This window comes from Coccinella septempunctata, chromosome 4 (assembly GCF_907165205.1).
Source record: "Coccinella septempunctata chromosome 4, icCocSept1.1, whole genome shotgun sequence".
In the NCBI taxonomy this organism is placed as follows: Eukaryota; Metazoa; Arthropoda; class Insecta; order Coleoptera; family Coccinellidae; genus Coccinella; species Coccinella septempunctata.
In genome coordinates, this window is record NC_058192.1 from 16,998,966 (window position 1) to 17,017,700 (window position 18,735).

Genomic DNA, 18,735 nt, shown 5'->3' on the forward strand with positions numbered 1-18,735 from the left:
CGTTGAGCTTTTACCCAAGGTATGCAATAGCTGCTGAATCAACTATCTAACGGCCCAAATATATACTTGGTGTGCCATTTGAAATAAGAGGGCTCTTTCCGGTTGCAGAGGTCTGAAAATATTCTGGGGAGAAAGTTCATTGTCGAAAACCCCAACATGCAAATTTTCAGTAAAAAATTGTGATTAGTTGTCAAGTTGTCCATAAACATCTAATCAACGATTAGAGAGAATTTCAAATTTTTGCCTCTAATAGGCCATAGCGGTGAATCACCCTGTATAAGAACAAGGGTGTTGCCTTATCCTTTATACAATGTAAATACTCTATTTCTTCTTGAGAATCTACAGGTGTTTCAAAAAAAAGTGACCTTGTCCATTAGGATAGGTAGAAAACTGAAAAATATTCGAGGTTTGCTTAGTAAAAAACTTTCATAACGCCAACCAAGATAAAGTGCGTCGATGAAAAAAAATGTATACAAATTTTTTACGAAATTACTGGGAACATTGTAATGAAATCTCATCCATTATGTTCTGGAAGCTGATTCATCCCATGAATTCGTTTTTATATCTGATTCCCACAGATGGCGCTGGTTATACGGTTCGTACCAAGTAGTAACTAACATTTTGAAGGTTAAATTTATTCATCAAAATTTCGAGTAAACTCAAACATCTTTCAATTTTACACCAAAAAGGTATTCTTGGTAAAACTCGAAACTGTGTACTATATTCGGAATATTTTAATTTGAAAATTATGAAGTGATATTGCTGATGGCATGAAGTAACGATAAAGTTATTTATTATTAATAATATCTAGATATTAATTACTTAATAATATGCATTATGCGGATTAAAAATTTTTTGTCGCGATCGATGTTGCCAGTAGTTTCGGTTTCGGCAAAACCGTAAAAATTGTGTAGGAATTTTTTTTCTTCAATTTGAATACAGATAGCGTAACGAAAAGTTTTTACATGTCAAACCCCATCAATTATTCTTCATACTTCTACCTGTCTCAGATACAAGATCACCTTTTTTGGAAACACCCTGTATACGAATACTCATCAGGATCGCACTTTTACTTGTTAGTTAAGAAAAATACGAAGGTAGGTAGATGCAGCTGTACCTACGTACACGAGGAATCTTCGGTCGACAGAGGCAGAGCTGCTGCTTTTTTGCCGCCTAATCAAAAACTAATCGGCAGGGCAGAAGACTTCTCCGGAAAATAGTTCGATGTCGAAGGCGGTGGGCGTAACCCTCTTACACACCCCCGCGGGAGTAGGACCAGGACCTCCCTGCAATTATTAACCCACGTGCGGAAACGTGCACAAATGCAGGCCTGGCCGCCCGCTCTTCACTTTCGGCGGTCCCGGACACACGTTTCTGATTCTCTCGCGGGCGCCCGCCGATGCCCGATGAACGCCTACTACCTAACATCGTTGGTATGCGGAAGCTGAAACAGAGGCGTAAACGAAAGTTGGGCACTTTCTCATCAATGCCCGAGAAAATAAAAAAATTACATTTCAATGCCGGTTTTTGTATGTCTTCGCTTTTTTCTTCATTGTAAATAGGGAATACTCCTTCTGACGAAAATGATGTATTTTTATGAAATATCTTTGAAACGTCACATTTTGAAATAACCATTTCAAACGTTTCCCAAAAAAAAAATATTTTAAGTACTTAAAAACGAAAAATAAAAATGGGAATTTAAAGCGTTTCGTTTCTATTGCACAAGTTTGCAAAATCGACTGAACTATGCATTGATAATAAAGGACAACAAAAACACTATCTTGATGAGATAGACAAAGATAGCTGTCTAGAAAGTCTGGGACGAACGAGGAAGGTCGTAAAATTTTATGGGATTTTCATGGCTGGTTGCTGTTGAGGCTCGCCAGTGAGTACGCGCCTTATGATGGCTGAAAATCAACAGCTGTTATTTTATAAACAAGCCATTGTATTTTTTACTAGGCGCTGTTGCCAAATCGTAATCTAGAAACGAAGCGATTTAAATTTTAAAACCTCATATTTGAAGAATGATTTTTGAATAGTTTCCGCGGTGCATTCGAAAAATTCATTAATGAAACTCATAATTATTCAGTTTAAACTTGCATATGCTGTGATAACCCAAATTGAGGAGAATTCCCCATTGGGGATAAATGATATAAATTCAATTTCTTAATAACTCATGCCTCTCATGCAGTACAGGGTGGGCAAAATTGGTGATACCTGAACTACAACTTTTTCAACCCAACGAAATAGAGGAAAATGTATGGCTCATTTCGGTTATCATTTTTCGAGAAACTTATTATGCCATCTACTGCATTCCTCGTCTTTCTTTTGTTTTCGAGTTATAGGTCAAAATTAAAAGTTCAACTTTATTCATTATCTCCGTTTCTGTTTGAGCTAGGATGTTCAAATGAAAATATTATACAGACATTTTTTTATAGCAATCCAGTGGAATACTATGATTTTTTCCAACAGGTTTATTTGCAGAGCTATAACATAAAGATGTGTTTTCTCTTATGAAAACAGTTGTTTGAAATGACTTAGAAAGACTGAGGATGATGTATGATATATTTCTAAAATGGAATGAAATGGCGATTCCTCCTAAGTCATTTCAAACTACCGTTTTCATAAGAAAAAACACAACTTAATGATATAGCTCGGCAAATAAATCCTTCGGAAAAAATCATAGTACGCCAATGGATTGTTATAAAAAAAGTGTCTCCCTAATTTTATTCCAACATCCTAGCACAAACAGAAAAGGAGATAATGACCAAAGTTGAAATTGCCGAAATTTCATTTTTGGCCTATAACTCGAAAACAATAGAAGATGGTGGAATGCAGTTGATGGCATTATAAGTTTCTCGAAAATAGACGAACGTAATGTGCCATTAATTTTCCTCTATCTCGTTGGGTTAAAAAGATGTAGTTCGGGTATCACCAATTTTGCACACCCTGTACAAAGTATTTTCAAGTATTATCTATAATCTACAAATAGGTACACATTACAAGTTTCATGAGACCAGCAGAAACATCTTAGGAAAAATATTTCATTTTAATCCTCAAGATGAGAAGATCCGAACCAAGTGCTGGATTTTTGCAGTAGTTTTCGAGAAGAAGCCTGGAGAATGAATATTGAATAGTCGGTTGATTATTTCAAATGGTGAATTTCACAAAAGAAAATTAAAAGCTCTTCAATCCCCATATTCCAAATGAGCTACGAATTGTACAAAAAGTTAAATTATTTTCAAATTTCGTAACAGTTCACTTAAGCGCCAACCCAACCTCTGATTTTGACAGTTTGATACCGATTTCTATCACGATCACGTGAACGATTTTAGGTCTTGTAACTCTTGCATGAATACCTACTATAGTTATTTAATAGCTAAAATAAGTCAGAAAACTATTTAAGCGATAAGATTATAATCCAATATTGATAATTACGATAATTGAAGTAGGTATAAATAGTATCAATGATAATTATCAATGTTATCTACTTCTGAATCAAAATCAATTTGTGTTTTATAATAACAATAGTAGGGACGTATTGAAAAAATTGAGACGTCGGATTACGCAAATGTTGTCGCCATTAAGAAGAGCGGAAAATGCGGCGATGTAAAAATGCGATTTATTTTGGAATTTGTTTTTGAATGAACCCAGGAAAAAGTCAACAATTCTTCAAAATTTCAGTTTTTTCCGGATACCTACTCCGGTGCTTCAAACTTTCTAAAAGTTATATTATTGGATAAAAAAAATACGAATTTTCTATAATCAAACCGACCTCAAACTTCTCAGACACTAATCACATGATCACATCTTTATATGGATGTGAACTGGGAAAATTTCAAAGCGTGAGATAGTAATTTATTTTTCGTTATAAGATTGAAATTATGAACCAAAAGCAGAAAAAAAATGGTTCTTTATCTACCAGTAGAATGGTGCCAAGCTATCAACTACGCCACTGGCCCTTGCCAGTTGAATGCAGGTTGTAAACTGCCCGTAGCTGAAGTAGGTATTCCGATTTGAATAACGTTTCCCATTTTACTGCACCCGCTGTCTTATTATTAACGTGGTATTACTATGTACAGGGTGATTCAAAATACCAGATCATTACACAGAACACAACTGATTCTCCGAACTAGTACAAGCCACAGAGTTTCTGAGGGGTACTTCGGTACCTATGGAGAATCAGGATAATATGAACATGAAATTATTATTTTAGGAAGTGATAGTTCTAGTTAATAAGAATTTTTTTCAAGTAAAATTTTGTCCTATCTGGAATCCCTCTGGAAATACAGGCAGTTGGACTAAATTTTTTCCTCATATTTTTATTTATGAATTCTAAACAAGTTGGGATAATGAGCATTTGAATTCTGTACTAAGAGGATTTGGCAATATTTTCATGTTTTTTTTTTAGTTTCTAAAGAGTTCCAGTGGCGTAGTTTTCAGAGGTATCGCGTTTTCAGTCGCCCTTAACTTCTACGCCATTTCTGATTTATCCAGAAAAAAAGGTACTCTTGTTAAAAGCCGCTTGGCCTGTTCGAGAAAAATGACTTCTATCGAGACACCGCAATATTTGGCTCAAAGTAACCAACAAATTTTATTCGAACTTATGAAATGTTTCCTAGAGATAGAAAAGAATTTTACTTGAAAGAACTCCTCACTTCAACAAGGACTGTATTATTTCCCAAAATTATGACCTGGACATTTTTATCACTCTGTATATTAAAATGCAGAGCTGCGTTTAGAGCTGGTGCATTCTGAATAACCCCAACGGAAATCTTCCCCAACTTAGCAATCAACCAATAACTTTCAACTTTAGTCTGAATGAAGTCTACGCCCGTGCGAATGTTCTTCACTCTACCTCATAACCCCAAGTCGCTGAAACAGCGGATCGCCTGCCTACTTACTACAAGGCGATCGAGCTACAACGTCCCCGGGTAACCTCGTGTACAAGGGAACGGAGGGGTGGCGCAACCGGAGACGGCTGACGCCCCTTGGCCTGCACCGGCAACCGGCACAGCTGAACAACGATGCCCATGTGTCGGGGCATACGCGGTCCTAGGTAAGGCGCTCAGTGGCGTGGATATCGAACTGGACGATTCAAACTTTTTGAAAAATTATTCATGTCATATGAAATTAATGACAACGAAAATGGAGCAGTGGAAATCCAAATCGAGAAGTGAACTGCCAGAAACTGACCAGTTTTTGGCTTTTCTGAGTTTCCTAAAACGGATGTGAAATCGGCAGACTACTGCACTTCTCTCCAACAGTTCATTCAAAAAATAGATCTCCCGCGTACATTCCTTTTTTTCCTTGGGTAAAAATAACAATTACCACATGCCAGGACGTTTGAGCTTTCACCATTTCTATTTTATGGAGAAAAACTAGTTATGGGAGGTTTTCCAATTCTTTGGGTGTTGCAAACATTCAGGGAAAAAAGAATGTATGTAGAGATCTTTTTATTGAAGGAACTATTGAAAAGAAGTGTAGACATTCCTCCATCCACTTTTTGTAATATCAAATGTTGTTTGTTGCGTTGAATATAAGTTCTGCAGTTCACTTAACCAGTCGTTTATTAGTGCGTAAATTGTTATTTCTGGTTATATTGTTCAAAAAGTCAGGAAAGTAAATTTCTATTTCAAACAAAATTCTTCAATTATCAAAAATTGTTCGGTAGAATTCATAGTTTCACTCATTTCTAATTCAGCCACTTCATTCCGCATGCCATTAATGTGAGTCAAGTCATCATTTACGATGAGTCTATTGAAATTTGAAAATGAACACTCCTAAGGGCAGTTTATTTTATTAAATTTAATTCCTAGAAACATTCATTAGGATATATACAGAGTGATTCAGAATTCGAGGCGAAAAACTGAGCAACGTATACAGGCTGCTATTCTTGATAAAAAAAAGTAAAATAAAATTTTTGGATATTGCCTTGTTTCCGAGGTATAAGTGTTTATAGTAATTTCTGCATGTCATCAATTTTAAACTTCAAATAGCTGATAAAAATACAGAAAAAATTGAATCAAATTTTCAAAACTGCCACTATTAGCATCGATGCATGCTTGGCAACGCAGAATAAGGGAATTGTACACTAACTGCATGTTTTGCCTATTTCTAGTAGATTTCACTGCATTAATTCGTTCCATTAATTGTTCTTTATCATTAATTTCCACTGCGAAAACTTGTTGTTTCAAATGTCCCCATACAAAATAATCAGAAGGATTCAAATCAGGTGATCTCGCTGGCCATAGCACCTGATCACGCCGACCAATCCATCCATTGAAATTTTGGTTTAACCAGGCGACAACATTTCGTCCAACATGCAATGGTGCTCCATCGTGCTGATACCAAATACGATTGTATACCAAATTCAAAGGAAAATCTTCAAGAAAATTATCGAGATTGTTTTCCAAAAACTGCAAGTACCGACAAGCTTTTAATGCGTTGCCAACGCAAAAACCGTCCACAAAAATGAACATCTGCATATTCTTCGTTTGAAAACGAAGTCCTGTTTAACAGAAGGACTAAACCAGCAAATCAACTTTTGAATTGGCAAACATTGTTTGTTAGAACACTTATGTGTTCTCATCTCATCTCATTGATTTCTAGGCTTACTGTTATTTATAAAATTTGATTGGTTGCATACAGAAACATTAATTTCCAAAAACTGGGAAACGAAGCCTCATCGGCTAAGTTTAATCAAGAATATCAGTCCTTTAATTTTTCGCCTCGAGTTTTGAATCACCCTGTATATTAACATTGAATAATAATAAATTTCACTCATCCACAGTAAATAATCATCAAAGACTAATTCGATACTTAAAAAGATTCCTATCATCTGAATACCCGAGATGCAACTGATAAATGATTATTGTTATTATATGGTGAATAGATAAGAATATGCTGCTTTTTCCATTATAAAACTATTTCTTTTAGTTCTGTGAAGAAAATTAAGACATATTTTTTTTTATCGAATTTACGCAGTCAACAGGTTGCCGAAATCTCTAGTGATAAATCACCTTTAATATTTGAATCATATTGATTTCGAATAGCTGAAATTCATGGCCGGAATGCGGGAAACGAAATGCCCTACGGCCGCGCACCTTCGCCGCCTATGGGTCTGGTTTCCTGTGCTCCTCAGCCCGGCCTCCTCCCTCCACAAAGCCAGTCCCAGAATGGCGTGGTTTGCGACAACGTTCGTCCTGCTTCACAACTTGTAGACCAAAATTAACCGTAGTTGGGAGTCTTTGATCGCCCTTTCACGCCCAATTGTGTATTTTTCAATTAGAATAGGGACTAATTAACGGAAAACGATCGGTTCGCGAATCCGAAAAAATAGGAAAAGTGTGCAAACAGTGACAATACCCCATCGATTTCTAACTATCTGGTGAACGACAAAGGAGTTCTTGTTGCGGTCAAATTATGAGCGGTGCTGTGAAATTCTGCTATGGTAGCTGTATGTGTGGATAACTATGACCACGGTTGCATCGCCAAATAAGATAGAGTACGTCCAAAATTCTACACAGGTGGGTGTTTCTCAATTATTACTGAATTTGAGGCGTTCAAGCCCAGCAGCAGCGGAACTAATTCTAGCGCCATGTTGCCAGTTTTACCTCTGCATGCATCTTTTTCACTAACCGTAATCTATTTAGGACAACGGGAATAAACGACCTCAAGATCCGTGCGTGATACTCTTCAAATAGGATTTCTGAACTTTGTACTATAAATATCATAGTCATTTCCAACAGAAATTCTGAGCATACGGCAACGTTGCGATGCCAGTTATTTTAGGGCGGGCGGGCGTGATGTCACTGTGGGTGTTTCTCTCTGTCCCGCTTTTTCTAAGCTGAATAAAGTTATCATGGGGGAGAACTAGGAGAAGAAAATGTGAATTATTCAAATATCTTGGATTCCAAATACAATATCCTAGGAGTAAATTCCACTTTGGCTGAATTTGCCGATGAGAGGGTCGAAAAGTAAAAGCAATTTCTGCGATCGATTTTAGGAAGGTCAATGGGAATCAGATGGCATACCTGGAAATAATTTTTCTCCGATTATCCAACTCGTTACTTCCCGATAAATCCCTCTAATGACCTATTCATCTTAGATTGCTTCCAACAACCATGGTCCATGAATTATCGAGAAAGTACAAAATTGAATGATGTGGAATGCGGATTTTGAATGTGGAGAATTTTTAATGATATTACAAAATAGTGAAGAATTATTATCATTCTTCAGTTTTAAGATGAATGCTGAGATTGTAAGAAAAGGGAGATCCGGTAATTCAAAACAAAAATAAATCATACTTTCCTTATTATTATTATAATATAATACAGGGTCTAAATGAATAGTTACAAAAAATTATGGGGCGATTCCTCGTCAAAAAAAGTGTGGGTTTTTCATATGAAATTTAGTAGATAGCCCGTGTCTTCTGACAGAAATTGAATTGGGCAGACATTCTAGGGAGTGAGACCGCAATGAAAGAAAAAAATTATTTTGGTGGTGTTTCCCTACTATGTCCTCATGATTTCCAGCCTATATACGAATTATTCTTCTTAGGTAGGTACCTACCTATAACCTATTAATAAATTATTTTTTTTCTCGAAAAACGATGCTTTAAACTTTAAGCAAGAAATAACAAGAGATTTTTTTTGTTCAAAATGAATCAATTAAACATTAAAAATTAATTTTCCAATGGTATAATATGAATGAAGAAAAAAGTGCCTTGCGAAACAAATTTAGGGACTTTTTCTACCGCCTCCATTTTAATTTTTGTCGATTTCCTGGGTTCTAAGAAAAAAGTTGTTTGTCAGGTGCCATCTTTAGGGGGCTGCATCTAAGCAGGGACTGCTCAAAAAAAAATTATATACGTATGATGTTGAGAGAATTTGCTGTGTTTCATTTTTATTAAAATTAGAGATAAAAAATATGTATATGATATGTTTTTTTCATATAATTTGTTTACACCTAGCATGAGCTACATTGAAAATAGTTTTTCAACTTGTCAATTTTTATTTTGCCAAAATTATAATTTCAGAAATTTTTCAATTTTTATCGAAAATCTTTCACCCCTTTAAACCTGTTCCTCGTAGATTAGGAATAGGGTTTTCCCTTCGTTTTGAAAATTTGTAGGTTAGGTATCACCAATAGTAAAATGCAGTAGCGGCTGGTCTGCTAGGGCTATAGGGCTACAGCCTCCCCATGCAAGAAATCAATCCTTTTATGTTATTTACCTTCCTATACGATTTTTAATGAAAATATTACATTCCACGGTTATTTATATAATTTATTAATGTATAAATTTCATGCGACTCCTTCAGTTTTGTTTATTTCAATCATAATCTTGCAGTCCGTCCCTGCTTGGGCGATGAATCCTATAGCCGCGAATTCTTGCATTCGGACAGTCATTCGGCTCCACCCGCAACTCTTCGTGTCGGTCAGGTACGAAGTTTTAACGAGAAAAGGGGCTACGATAAAAGTCGCTCGTCGCCCCTATTCGCTTCAGTCTAGCCCCTAGCCAGAGACAACCTACCCTGTGTTCGTATTTGTTTAAGTTTTGAAATCATGGCGGACAATAGTGTTCAATATATTTTAAAAACTGATTTCGCGAGGCTTTCGCTGGCGGAAAAAAGCCGTATTAAACTGCTGGGTAGACCGACTCCCGATTTAAATTTAACCCAGGCAGATAAAACTCCAAAAACTTCTTACACAAGACGATTCTCAAGACAAGTGTATGAGAAAAACAAGTGGATATGTGGCTGTGATACTGTGAATGCGTTGTTTTGCTTTCCTTGCCTATTATTCAACTCCGCTGGAAGTGATAACGTGTGGGCAAGGGCAGGATTTAGGGATTTGAAGCACCTTAATGAAAAAATTAAGAAACATGAGCTATGTGCCAAGCATGTAAATTGTTCGACAGAATTAGCTTTTCTGGGTACTAATATCGCTGCTCAATTAGATTCAGCTTACCGGCATAATATTTTTAAGCATAACGAGCAAGTAGATAAGAACAGATATGTTTTAAAAAGAATTATAAATTGCATCAAATTTTGCGGTAAACTGGAATTAGCCTTAAGGGGAAACGATGAAGAAGACAGCTCCGAAAATCGTGGCGTTTTTCGAGAACTAATTGACTTCACATCTGAACTCGATTCTATATTGAAAGATCATTTAAATAATGCCACTGTCTTTAAAGATTCCTCGAAAACAATACAAAATGAAATATTAGACAGTATGTTAGAAGTATGTCGCAACGAAATTCGAGAACAAATTAACAATGCAGATTTTTTAGCTGTACAGTGTGACGAAACCAGTGACATTTCAAATCATTGTCAAATGGTAGTGGTGATCAGATATTTACATAAAGGCAGTGTGGTTGAACGATTTTGGTGCTTTTTAAGAGTTTTAGATAAGACTGCTACAGGTTTAACAAACTGTATAAAAACCGAATTAGATTCATTATTGAATAACAAACCGGAAAAGTTAATTGCACAGACCTATGATGGTGCAAATGTTATGTGTGGCAAAACTGGAGGGGTTCAATCAAAAATCAAAGAAACCTATCAAAATGCCCATTTAGTGCACTGCTACGCCCACCAATTACATTTAATTATGCAGAAAGCTACGAGCCAAAATACAAAAGTAAAAGTTTTTTTTGCAACGCTCACTGGGATTCCAAGTTTCTTTTCCAGTTCAACTCACAAATGCGATATTTTAGAAGAAATAGTGAAAATAAAAATGCCAAGGTTTGCACTATCACGTTGGAACTATAATATACGAACTGTGAATACGATTTTTGAAAATCGTGAAAAATTGATAGAGTGTTTTGACGAATTGGAGGATAAATGTGACAAAACTATTACTTGCAAAGAGGCTAACGGCATTAAAACAGCCCTCGAAGATCCCAACTTTGTGTTTTGGTTAACATTATTTCACAAAGTTCTTCCGCATGTAGATACTCTGTTTAATCAGTTCCAGAACAGAAACAAGGATAGTGTGCAACTTCTGAAAGATATAGAAGTTTTTGAAAAAGCAATTTTATTAATTAGGGAGACTACAGATGAAATACAAAAAAATGTTAAAGATGAGCATGGTGCAATTGACAATAAAAAACGAAGGAAGATTGATCCGGAGTGTATTAATGCTGTCATTGCAAAAGAAGTTTGTGACACTATAATTTTCCAATCGAAAGAACGATTATCTTATAGAGGTCACTTAGAAGCTGCATCTCTATTGGAGTCTGGAAACTTTTCAACGTATTCGAAAAACTTTCCAAAAGTCTTGTTAAATTCAGTTGTTGGCTTTTACACAATGTTGTCCAAAGAAAAACTAAGAACCGAACTTGAAGTAATATACATGAGAGAGGATTTTAGAAGCATAGTAGGTGCTTTAAATTTACTCTCATTTATGCTCAATAACAATTTGGATGAAACCTACAGCGAAGTAATAAAATTATTGAAAATAATTATAACTACGCCGATGTCTACTACTGAACCCGAGCGGTGTTTTTCTACTCTCAAAAGAATCAAAACATTCTTAAGAAACTCGATGAATGAAGAACGGCTGAATGCATTGGCAATGATGTCAATTAATCAAAATTTTATACATAGCATCGACAATTTTGACGAAAAAGTGATAGAACATTTTGTAAAAATGAAAAACAGAAGACTTGATTTTACTTACAAGAAATAAGTTTGTAATCTGTAATATATAGTGTACATAGAACAATAGTTATTAGTAGGTACTCATGTTACGATAATATGACTGATAATGTGACTACTTGACTAGTAACTACAACAGCAAAACTTTCTATGAGATCACCTCAAATGCATTGGTAAGTTTTAAAATTTCATATTTTCATTATTATTCTAAAAGTAGCCCCCTAGTGAACTAGATTACGAGCCGCCACTGGTAAAATGAAAGTTTTCAAAGGCGCATAGTAATTGTCGTAGATAGATCCTCTATTTACGGTAATTGTTCAGGACCCAGGACCGCTTATATTCAACTCAAAGCTTCTCGTAAAAACGAAACAAATAGTGTTTATTTTTGAATACCTCTCAACCTTCACCATTGACGTTTCATTGAGTATTGAAAGAGTGTACGTTATTTAGGTATACGTAGTGAACTTATCTAAAGAATGGACAACAAAATTCTTAGAAGACCATTCATTTCTCCCGCCGAGAGTATACCGCACAAATTCCTAACGATATTCTTTCCATTCGCAAAGGAAAAGTAGCCCAAAAATTCGATGAATGATGAATATTTAGGGTGTGCGCCTCCATAGGATCCAGCCCTAACTCCGCCTACCTCCCCATCTCCCTGGATTTCCGATCATAATCTGTGTAGCCGAACCACGTCCCAGACTTCAACAATATTTTATTGATTGAAGGTAGAGTTATTTTTTTTTTCAAGGGCAACCCAGAAAAATCTTTCGGAAACTATTTCTGCGGTTGAAGAATATAACGATGCCTCATACTGAATGTTCTATTTCGAAAGTATATTTTCCAATAAGCTTCTGAAATCGATAACGAAAAAAAAAAATATGTAACCCTCCAAAATCTTCACAATACTTTTCGATAAATGTGGATTCTGAAAGATTCTTAAGATTTTCTGAAAAACAAAAGGCCGATTTATTCATTATCTCTATAAAGTGTTCGTTAACTTTCGTTTGTTGAATTTAATGATCATCTGCGATTATTTTGGCTATATTCTAACGATTACTCGTTTTGCTAGATACTGAAAAGAGCTAAGATACATCATAATTTCTCGGTTATGTTTTTGAACGATCAGAGCCAGTTTATTGACCTATCGTTGCATTGATCAATTCAATAGTCTTAACGATAAGGAACTGAGAAATTAAAACATAATATAATAAAATCGAGTGCTGTCCTCTAACCACCCTCCTAGCAGTTCTGCTTTTGACAATCGACTTATTTTGAAAGTTTAAATACATGAAGGTCGTCAGTGTTTCATGGATTAGCCAATAGGAGGGATCGTCATAAACATAAGTTTCCGTTGCAGAGGCGACTCGTCCTATGGGGCAGTGCTTCAACAATAAAATCAGAAAATTACATCTACCTTATTTTATTATCTTCAGTTTTTTTTCATCATTCGAATACAGAAGCATTTATTACATAATTTCGCTTCATCATCCATTAAAATACGGTTTACCTTCGCACCCACTTGGAGATGTGAAAATCATACAAATAATCTTTTTTTAGTTTACTTTATACTGTAATGAGCCGCCCATGTACGTTGCACTAAAGTATTGAATTTCAATAGCTTTAGCTTATCCGTTTCGATGTGATTTATTGAGATACTTGACATAAAGGCTCATTTCCAAAAATACTTATTCTCAGTCTTCGACTTGAAAAACGGCTGTAGCTGTATAGCTTTATTCGTCAAATCAAGTTGAATGTTCAAAAGGCTATAGCTGTGAAGCTTCATTCGTGAACAACCACAACGCGAATCAAGTTGAAAAGGTTTGAAAGGCTATAGAAGGGTTTTTTTTATTCCTCGGCTTATTCACATCTTCGAAAACGATTGATAAAACACTTCATCACAAAAAATTAGGGTGGCCAACCACCCTCTATTTAAAATATAAATTGTCCTGCTCGACTCGAGCATAAATACCGAAGATATGAAATGTGTGCGTTACTTTTTACTCACTCAGTTGATTTTAGAAGGCCGAGTTTTCTAAAATGATCCATCATAGCCTTGGTTATACCTAGACCGAAACTTAGACTTACTTATTCTAGTATGAATACCCAAAAGGATACAGGTCAATGACTTCATGCATAATTTTTTTTTTATTGTCTGGTATTGCACTCAAGACATGGACTATAAATATGGCGCGTCAGTTTATTTTAGCAATAAAAAAGAAATCGATTGAAAATGAGTATGACCCGATAAATGGAGCTCAGAATACAGGCACTCTAGGCTTAAATAATTAGTTGTGAGCAGCAGATTCTACCATCGGACAAAGCTGATCACCCTGCTCAGTGAAATGTCTTGATTCAGCGTGGTGTTGCCAAGGGTCTAATCAATGCTCGACTTTCTGAGATTATGTATATGACTGGTTCGCTTTTTTATAAGCACAGTCTGCACTAATCATCAGCAAGGCAAATTTTATGCATATAGAAGTTTTCAGCGAACGGTTTGGTTCGAAATGCCTTTGAGAAGGACTTCACTGTCCTGTTTAATTAAGGCCTGGATATTGCAGTTTCGTGATGCCCAGAAAAGGTTCCTGGTTCACCAAATTCAGTCTTGCACCTGTATGTGCCAACCTATCTGCCTCTTAATTTCTTGAGTGGCTTATTGGTATCCATGCAAGCGTACCGTGGGTAGTTCTGCAGTTCCAAGTCGGTCCAAAAATGATTTGGAAGGGGCTTGATTGTTACTGAGTTTTTTATTATTTCTCATGCAAAATTGACACAAAAGCTCTTCAATTTTTACATACAATTTATCACATATTTCCAAAGTTTTCCTTATATTACAACGTTCACAATTCCGAATCGAAGGAAAAATGTATATGGCCCTAGTCATGACTTTGAATGTGATACTATCCCATTGCTCTGCTAAGGCACCATCGGGACTAACAAGCTCAAGGCAAAAATACTGCATTATACCATAATACAAAATTATTAAAATTAACATCACTAAATAATAATTCTTCCCTGCAATCTTCAGAATGACTATAGTTTCACGAAATTTTTTTCAGGAAACACAACCAACTCCATCACCTCTCGCCCTCCTAGCTGCTACCTGCAGCAAAATTGGTCCATCATCCCAAGAAGTCCAGCCAACCGTTATAATGACAAGCACACCGACCCCAGTCAAGAGCGTCTCCGTGGCAAGTCCTCAAGTGGTGAGCGTGCCTGTTAGCATACCCCAGCAGTTCTCTCAGCATCTCCTCCAGCAACAAGGAGCTCAAATTGTCACTGCTGGTGGTCAGAACATAGCCTATAATGTCATGCCGCAGATGCAGACCGTTACTGTGGACGGACAAGAGGCCCTTTTTATTCCCACGATGTCCCTTGCAGGTTAGATATTTTACTCAATAAAGAATATCGGGCTTGAGTAGATAAAATGATCAGCATCTATGCAATTATTTTGTTCCATTTTCGTCGAGGTGGGAGTTTAGCTGTTCTGATGAGGTGAAATAAGACCGTGATGAGCACCAACTCTTCCTCGGCAGAATGGTCTTTCTGTTGATACTTTGAGCGATGGTGGTTGCCTAGTTCGATTTAGAATGATATAATGTAATTTCGTCAATACATACATAATTTTTCCCAACTTTGGTATCTAGAATTGAAGCAGTGCTAAATTGTTTGAAAATTTCGTTATTTCCTTCCCAGTTGGAGGTGCATTATGGACGCAAGTTCAACCCTAAATCTTGAATTTCCAGGACAACAACATCAGCAGATTTTCAGTCCAGGTCAAATTATCAGAGGGCCGGGAGTGCTTCCCAACCTCCAAAATTTACAGACAGTTCAGCTGTCAAACGGACAGAGCGTAGCGGTTCGACCTTCACTTCAACAAGTGGTGCAGTTTCCGATGCAACAAACAATACCGATACAGGTGCCCATCTCCTCGCAAAACGGTCAGACCATTTACCAGACCATCCATTTCCCCGTACAACTCACCACGGCCGCTACCCTACCGAACATCATACAAGCCCAGCAGATTGTTCCACAAGTTGCCAACATAATAACACCCAACGGGCAGCTACAGCAAGTTCAAATAGGTATGTGGTACATGGCAAAAGGCACTCCATTGACATGCACGATCTACTAGAAGCTTCAGAGGAATTAGCCTATCTAGCGACAATATTGATCTTAAAATTTGCAGCAAGGGGTTTTCGACACTGATCTATTCGACTAAATTACTTTCATAGAAGAGTAATTTCCGGTTCTATCTGAAACAGCATACTACTTTCTTATTTCAAATGGCACACCCAGACCCAGTGTTTTGTGACAGCATAAGGCTGGAAATGCAGGTGTTGCGAGATGTTGCAAGCTCCGCATTTACCTCAGAATTAAATGGGGCACCGCTTGCAACACGGATTTCAGCTCGAAAAACTTTTTATGGGAGACAAAATGATTCGTAACGTCTCGCTACAAAATGTTGCGGTTCATTTCCAGCCTAAGAGAGACCATTCAAAGACAATTTCATACTCAAAGAATCAATTCAACAGTTTTCGACTTGTCTCTCATATGATGCCATACAATACTGGATGTGCCATTTGAGATAATATGCTGTTTCCGGTATAACCGAAAGTCGCTATGACAGATGCCACCTATGACAATATTTTAGTTTAGTAGATTAGTAACCAAAACCCTCTGGTACAAATCTTCAGCTCAATGTTGTAACTCTAAAAACTTGCAGTCGGCAGTCTATGTCAATGTTCTGCTATCCTGAATTAGGATACTCAAGTAAGATGTCTACAAAAAGCTAATATGGACACTTGAGAATGCTTTGATTAACTAGAATATTATTGAATGAATAAATATAAAGAACTTCTATCCCTAGCAACTTCAGTACAACAACAGACTCCTACTTCCAATGGAACTGTCCAATCAGATGCAACTGCTCAACCAATGACTTTCACTGGGACCAATGGACAACAATTTACTGTGATACCTACTTCTAACCTTCAAACAATGGGTAGAACCAACTTAGGAAATATCATACAAGTCCCCAACATTCAAACAATACCTACAGTTCAAAACATACCTGGTAAGTGTGCACAATAACATATTTTTCAAAGCATATGCTTCATTCTCTAGAATTTTGTATTAGTGGAGAATTCACATTTGACCATTAAATTTTCATGATTTACTGGTCATGAAGTGCTGAACATGAAGCACAATTGAAGACCAGAAAAATATTCAGGAACCTGTTAAAAGAGTACTTTCAATATTTTTAGGCTTAGGAAACGTACAAGTCATTACCCAAGCACCTCAAATTTCTGTGGGCCAACATATTCAGCAAGATCCGAACGATCCTAGCAAGTGGCAGGTGATTTCAAATGTTCCAGCAAATACACAACAAGCAACACAACCTACAAATATAGGTTCAGGAGTTGTTGTTACGACAGCACCACAAGAAACGGAGAATAGTCCAAACCAAAACTCTGAAAATGGCGATAATATGCAGAAACAGAGAGTGCGTAGAGTTGCATGCACCTGCCCTAATTGTCAGGAAGGGGAAAGACACTCAGATAGGAAAAAACAACATATTTGTCACATACCTGGATGCAACAAGGTTTATGGCAAGACGTCACACTTAAGGGCTCATTTGAGGTAGGATGAAATGATGATCATTTTTATAGCGCCACCTGATATTGATAACAATCAAATGAATATGCAAGACAAGAACAACCCCTAGCAAAAGGTTTCAATGTATCCTCATTACGTTATATAACATAGACTTCCTGAGAAAAACACACAAATTGAAAAAAAATTTATAAAAAGGAAACAAAACCTAAGGGTCTAGTAGCAATTAACACATTGTGAGAATTTTGAAAATACTAATAGTGACATGGCATTATTGGTTCATTTGGTTTATTGATGCATTTTGATTTCTGAAACAATCTTAAAATTTTGCATGGAAATCTGTGTTTATGCGCTTTAAAATAGTATGTTCAATTTTTTTCAGGTGGCATACAGGCGAAAGACCTTTTGTTTGTAATTGGTTATACTGTGGAAAGCGATTTACAAGATCCGATGAATTGCAAAGGCATAGACGGACACATACTGGAGAAAAAAGATTTCAGTGTGTGGAGTGCAATAAGAAGTTCATGAGGTCAGATCATCTTTCAAAGCATTTGAAAACGCACCAGAAACAGAGGATAACTGTAAGTCCTAAGTTGCATTATAGGGAAAAAATATAATTTAATTTATTTTAAAGAAAAATAGGAATCTCATTAGATTATTGAGGACACTAAACCATTTCTGTCATTTTATTACAGCAAAATGGAGAGCTTAGAGACACCCCTGCTGAAGATACAGAGGAGGAAGAATGGTCTAAGCAAGAAATCGATGATCCTCAGAAACCCATTTGGATAACAGATGACAAAAGCAATGTGAAATATGCTGTGACTAGAGTACCATTTGAACAACAGGTAATTTTAGCATTTTTTTCTAATCTTCAGCATCAGGTCCGCATTTGTGTGATAACTCTGCTAAATTTTTCTATTTATAGGAAGCTGCTACATCTACACAATCAATATCCTCAGACAGCTCTAGTAACGAGGAAAAAATGATGATTACTTTGAGTTCTGAACCAGATGAATTAATTATTGCAGATCCTTTAGATAGCTGAGCAACTATTTACATGGTTAAATCACCTGTTTTGTTAGACTAAAACGATTTTTCAAGCTTACAAGGACTGACCCATCATTCAGAGTGAAATCTCTCGAATAACATAATTAGGAACGATAAAACATTGGCCATACTCTGTAAATAACTATTGGGGAATGTTTTTGCCAGAAGTTGTTTTATTTCTTATATAAATTAATTTGATGTTAACATCAGTTTTAAATTTTTTTATTACTAGTTGAAATTTGTTTGGATATGGATGCCAAGGTGTAAATAAGATATATTGTGACACAAATTTCTGTGATTCTTGCATTCACTTAAACATATTTAAAATAATGTTCATTTTATTTGAAATGAGGTGATATATTTGTATATTGTAAAAAGAATAGAAGTTATATATATTTTTTAACTG

At 36.2% G+C, this 18,735-nt stretch overlaps 1 protein-coding gene across 2 annotated transcripts; it reads left to right on the forward strand.

Annotated features, from left to right (window-relative positions):
• Positions 1–7,157: 7,157 nt before the first annotated feature.
• LOC123311919 (transcription factor Sp4-like) lies at positions 7,158–18,732 on the forward strand. 2 transcript variants are annotated; one of them, XM_044896046.1, is made up of 8 exons: positions 7,158–7,529; positions 14,723–15,044; positions 15,410–15,748; positions 16,534–16,740; positions 16,931–17,306; positions 17,662–17,860; positions 17,975–18,127; positions 18,208–18,732. In XM_044896046.1, exons 1-8 carry the CDS (start codon positions 7,476–7,478, stop codon positions 18,325–18,327), a joined length of 1,770 nt encoding a protein of 589 aa, XP_044751981.1. In that variant the 5' UTR covers positions 7,158–7,475; the 3' UTR covers positions 18,328–18,732. The 2 variants fall into 2 exon arrangements, with proteins under 2 accessions (XP_044751981.1, XP_044751982.1); XM_044896047.1 differs by lacking the exon at positions 7,158–7,529 and having other exon boundaries at positions 14,914–15,044; positions 15,360–15,748.
• The last annotated feature ends 3 nt before the right edge of the window (positions 18,733–18,735 follow it).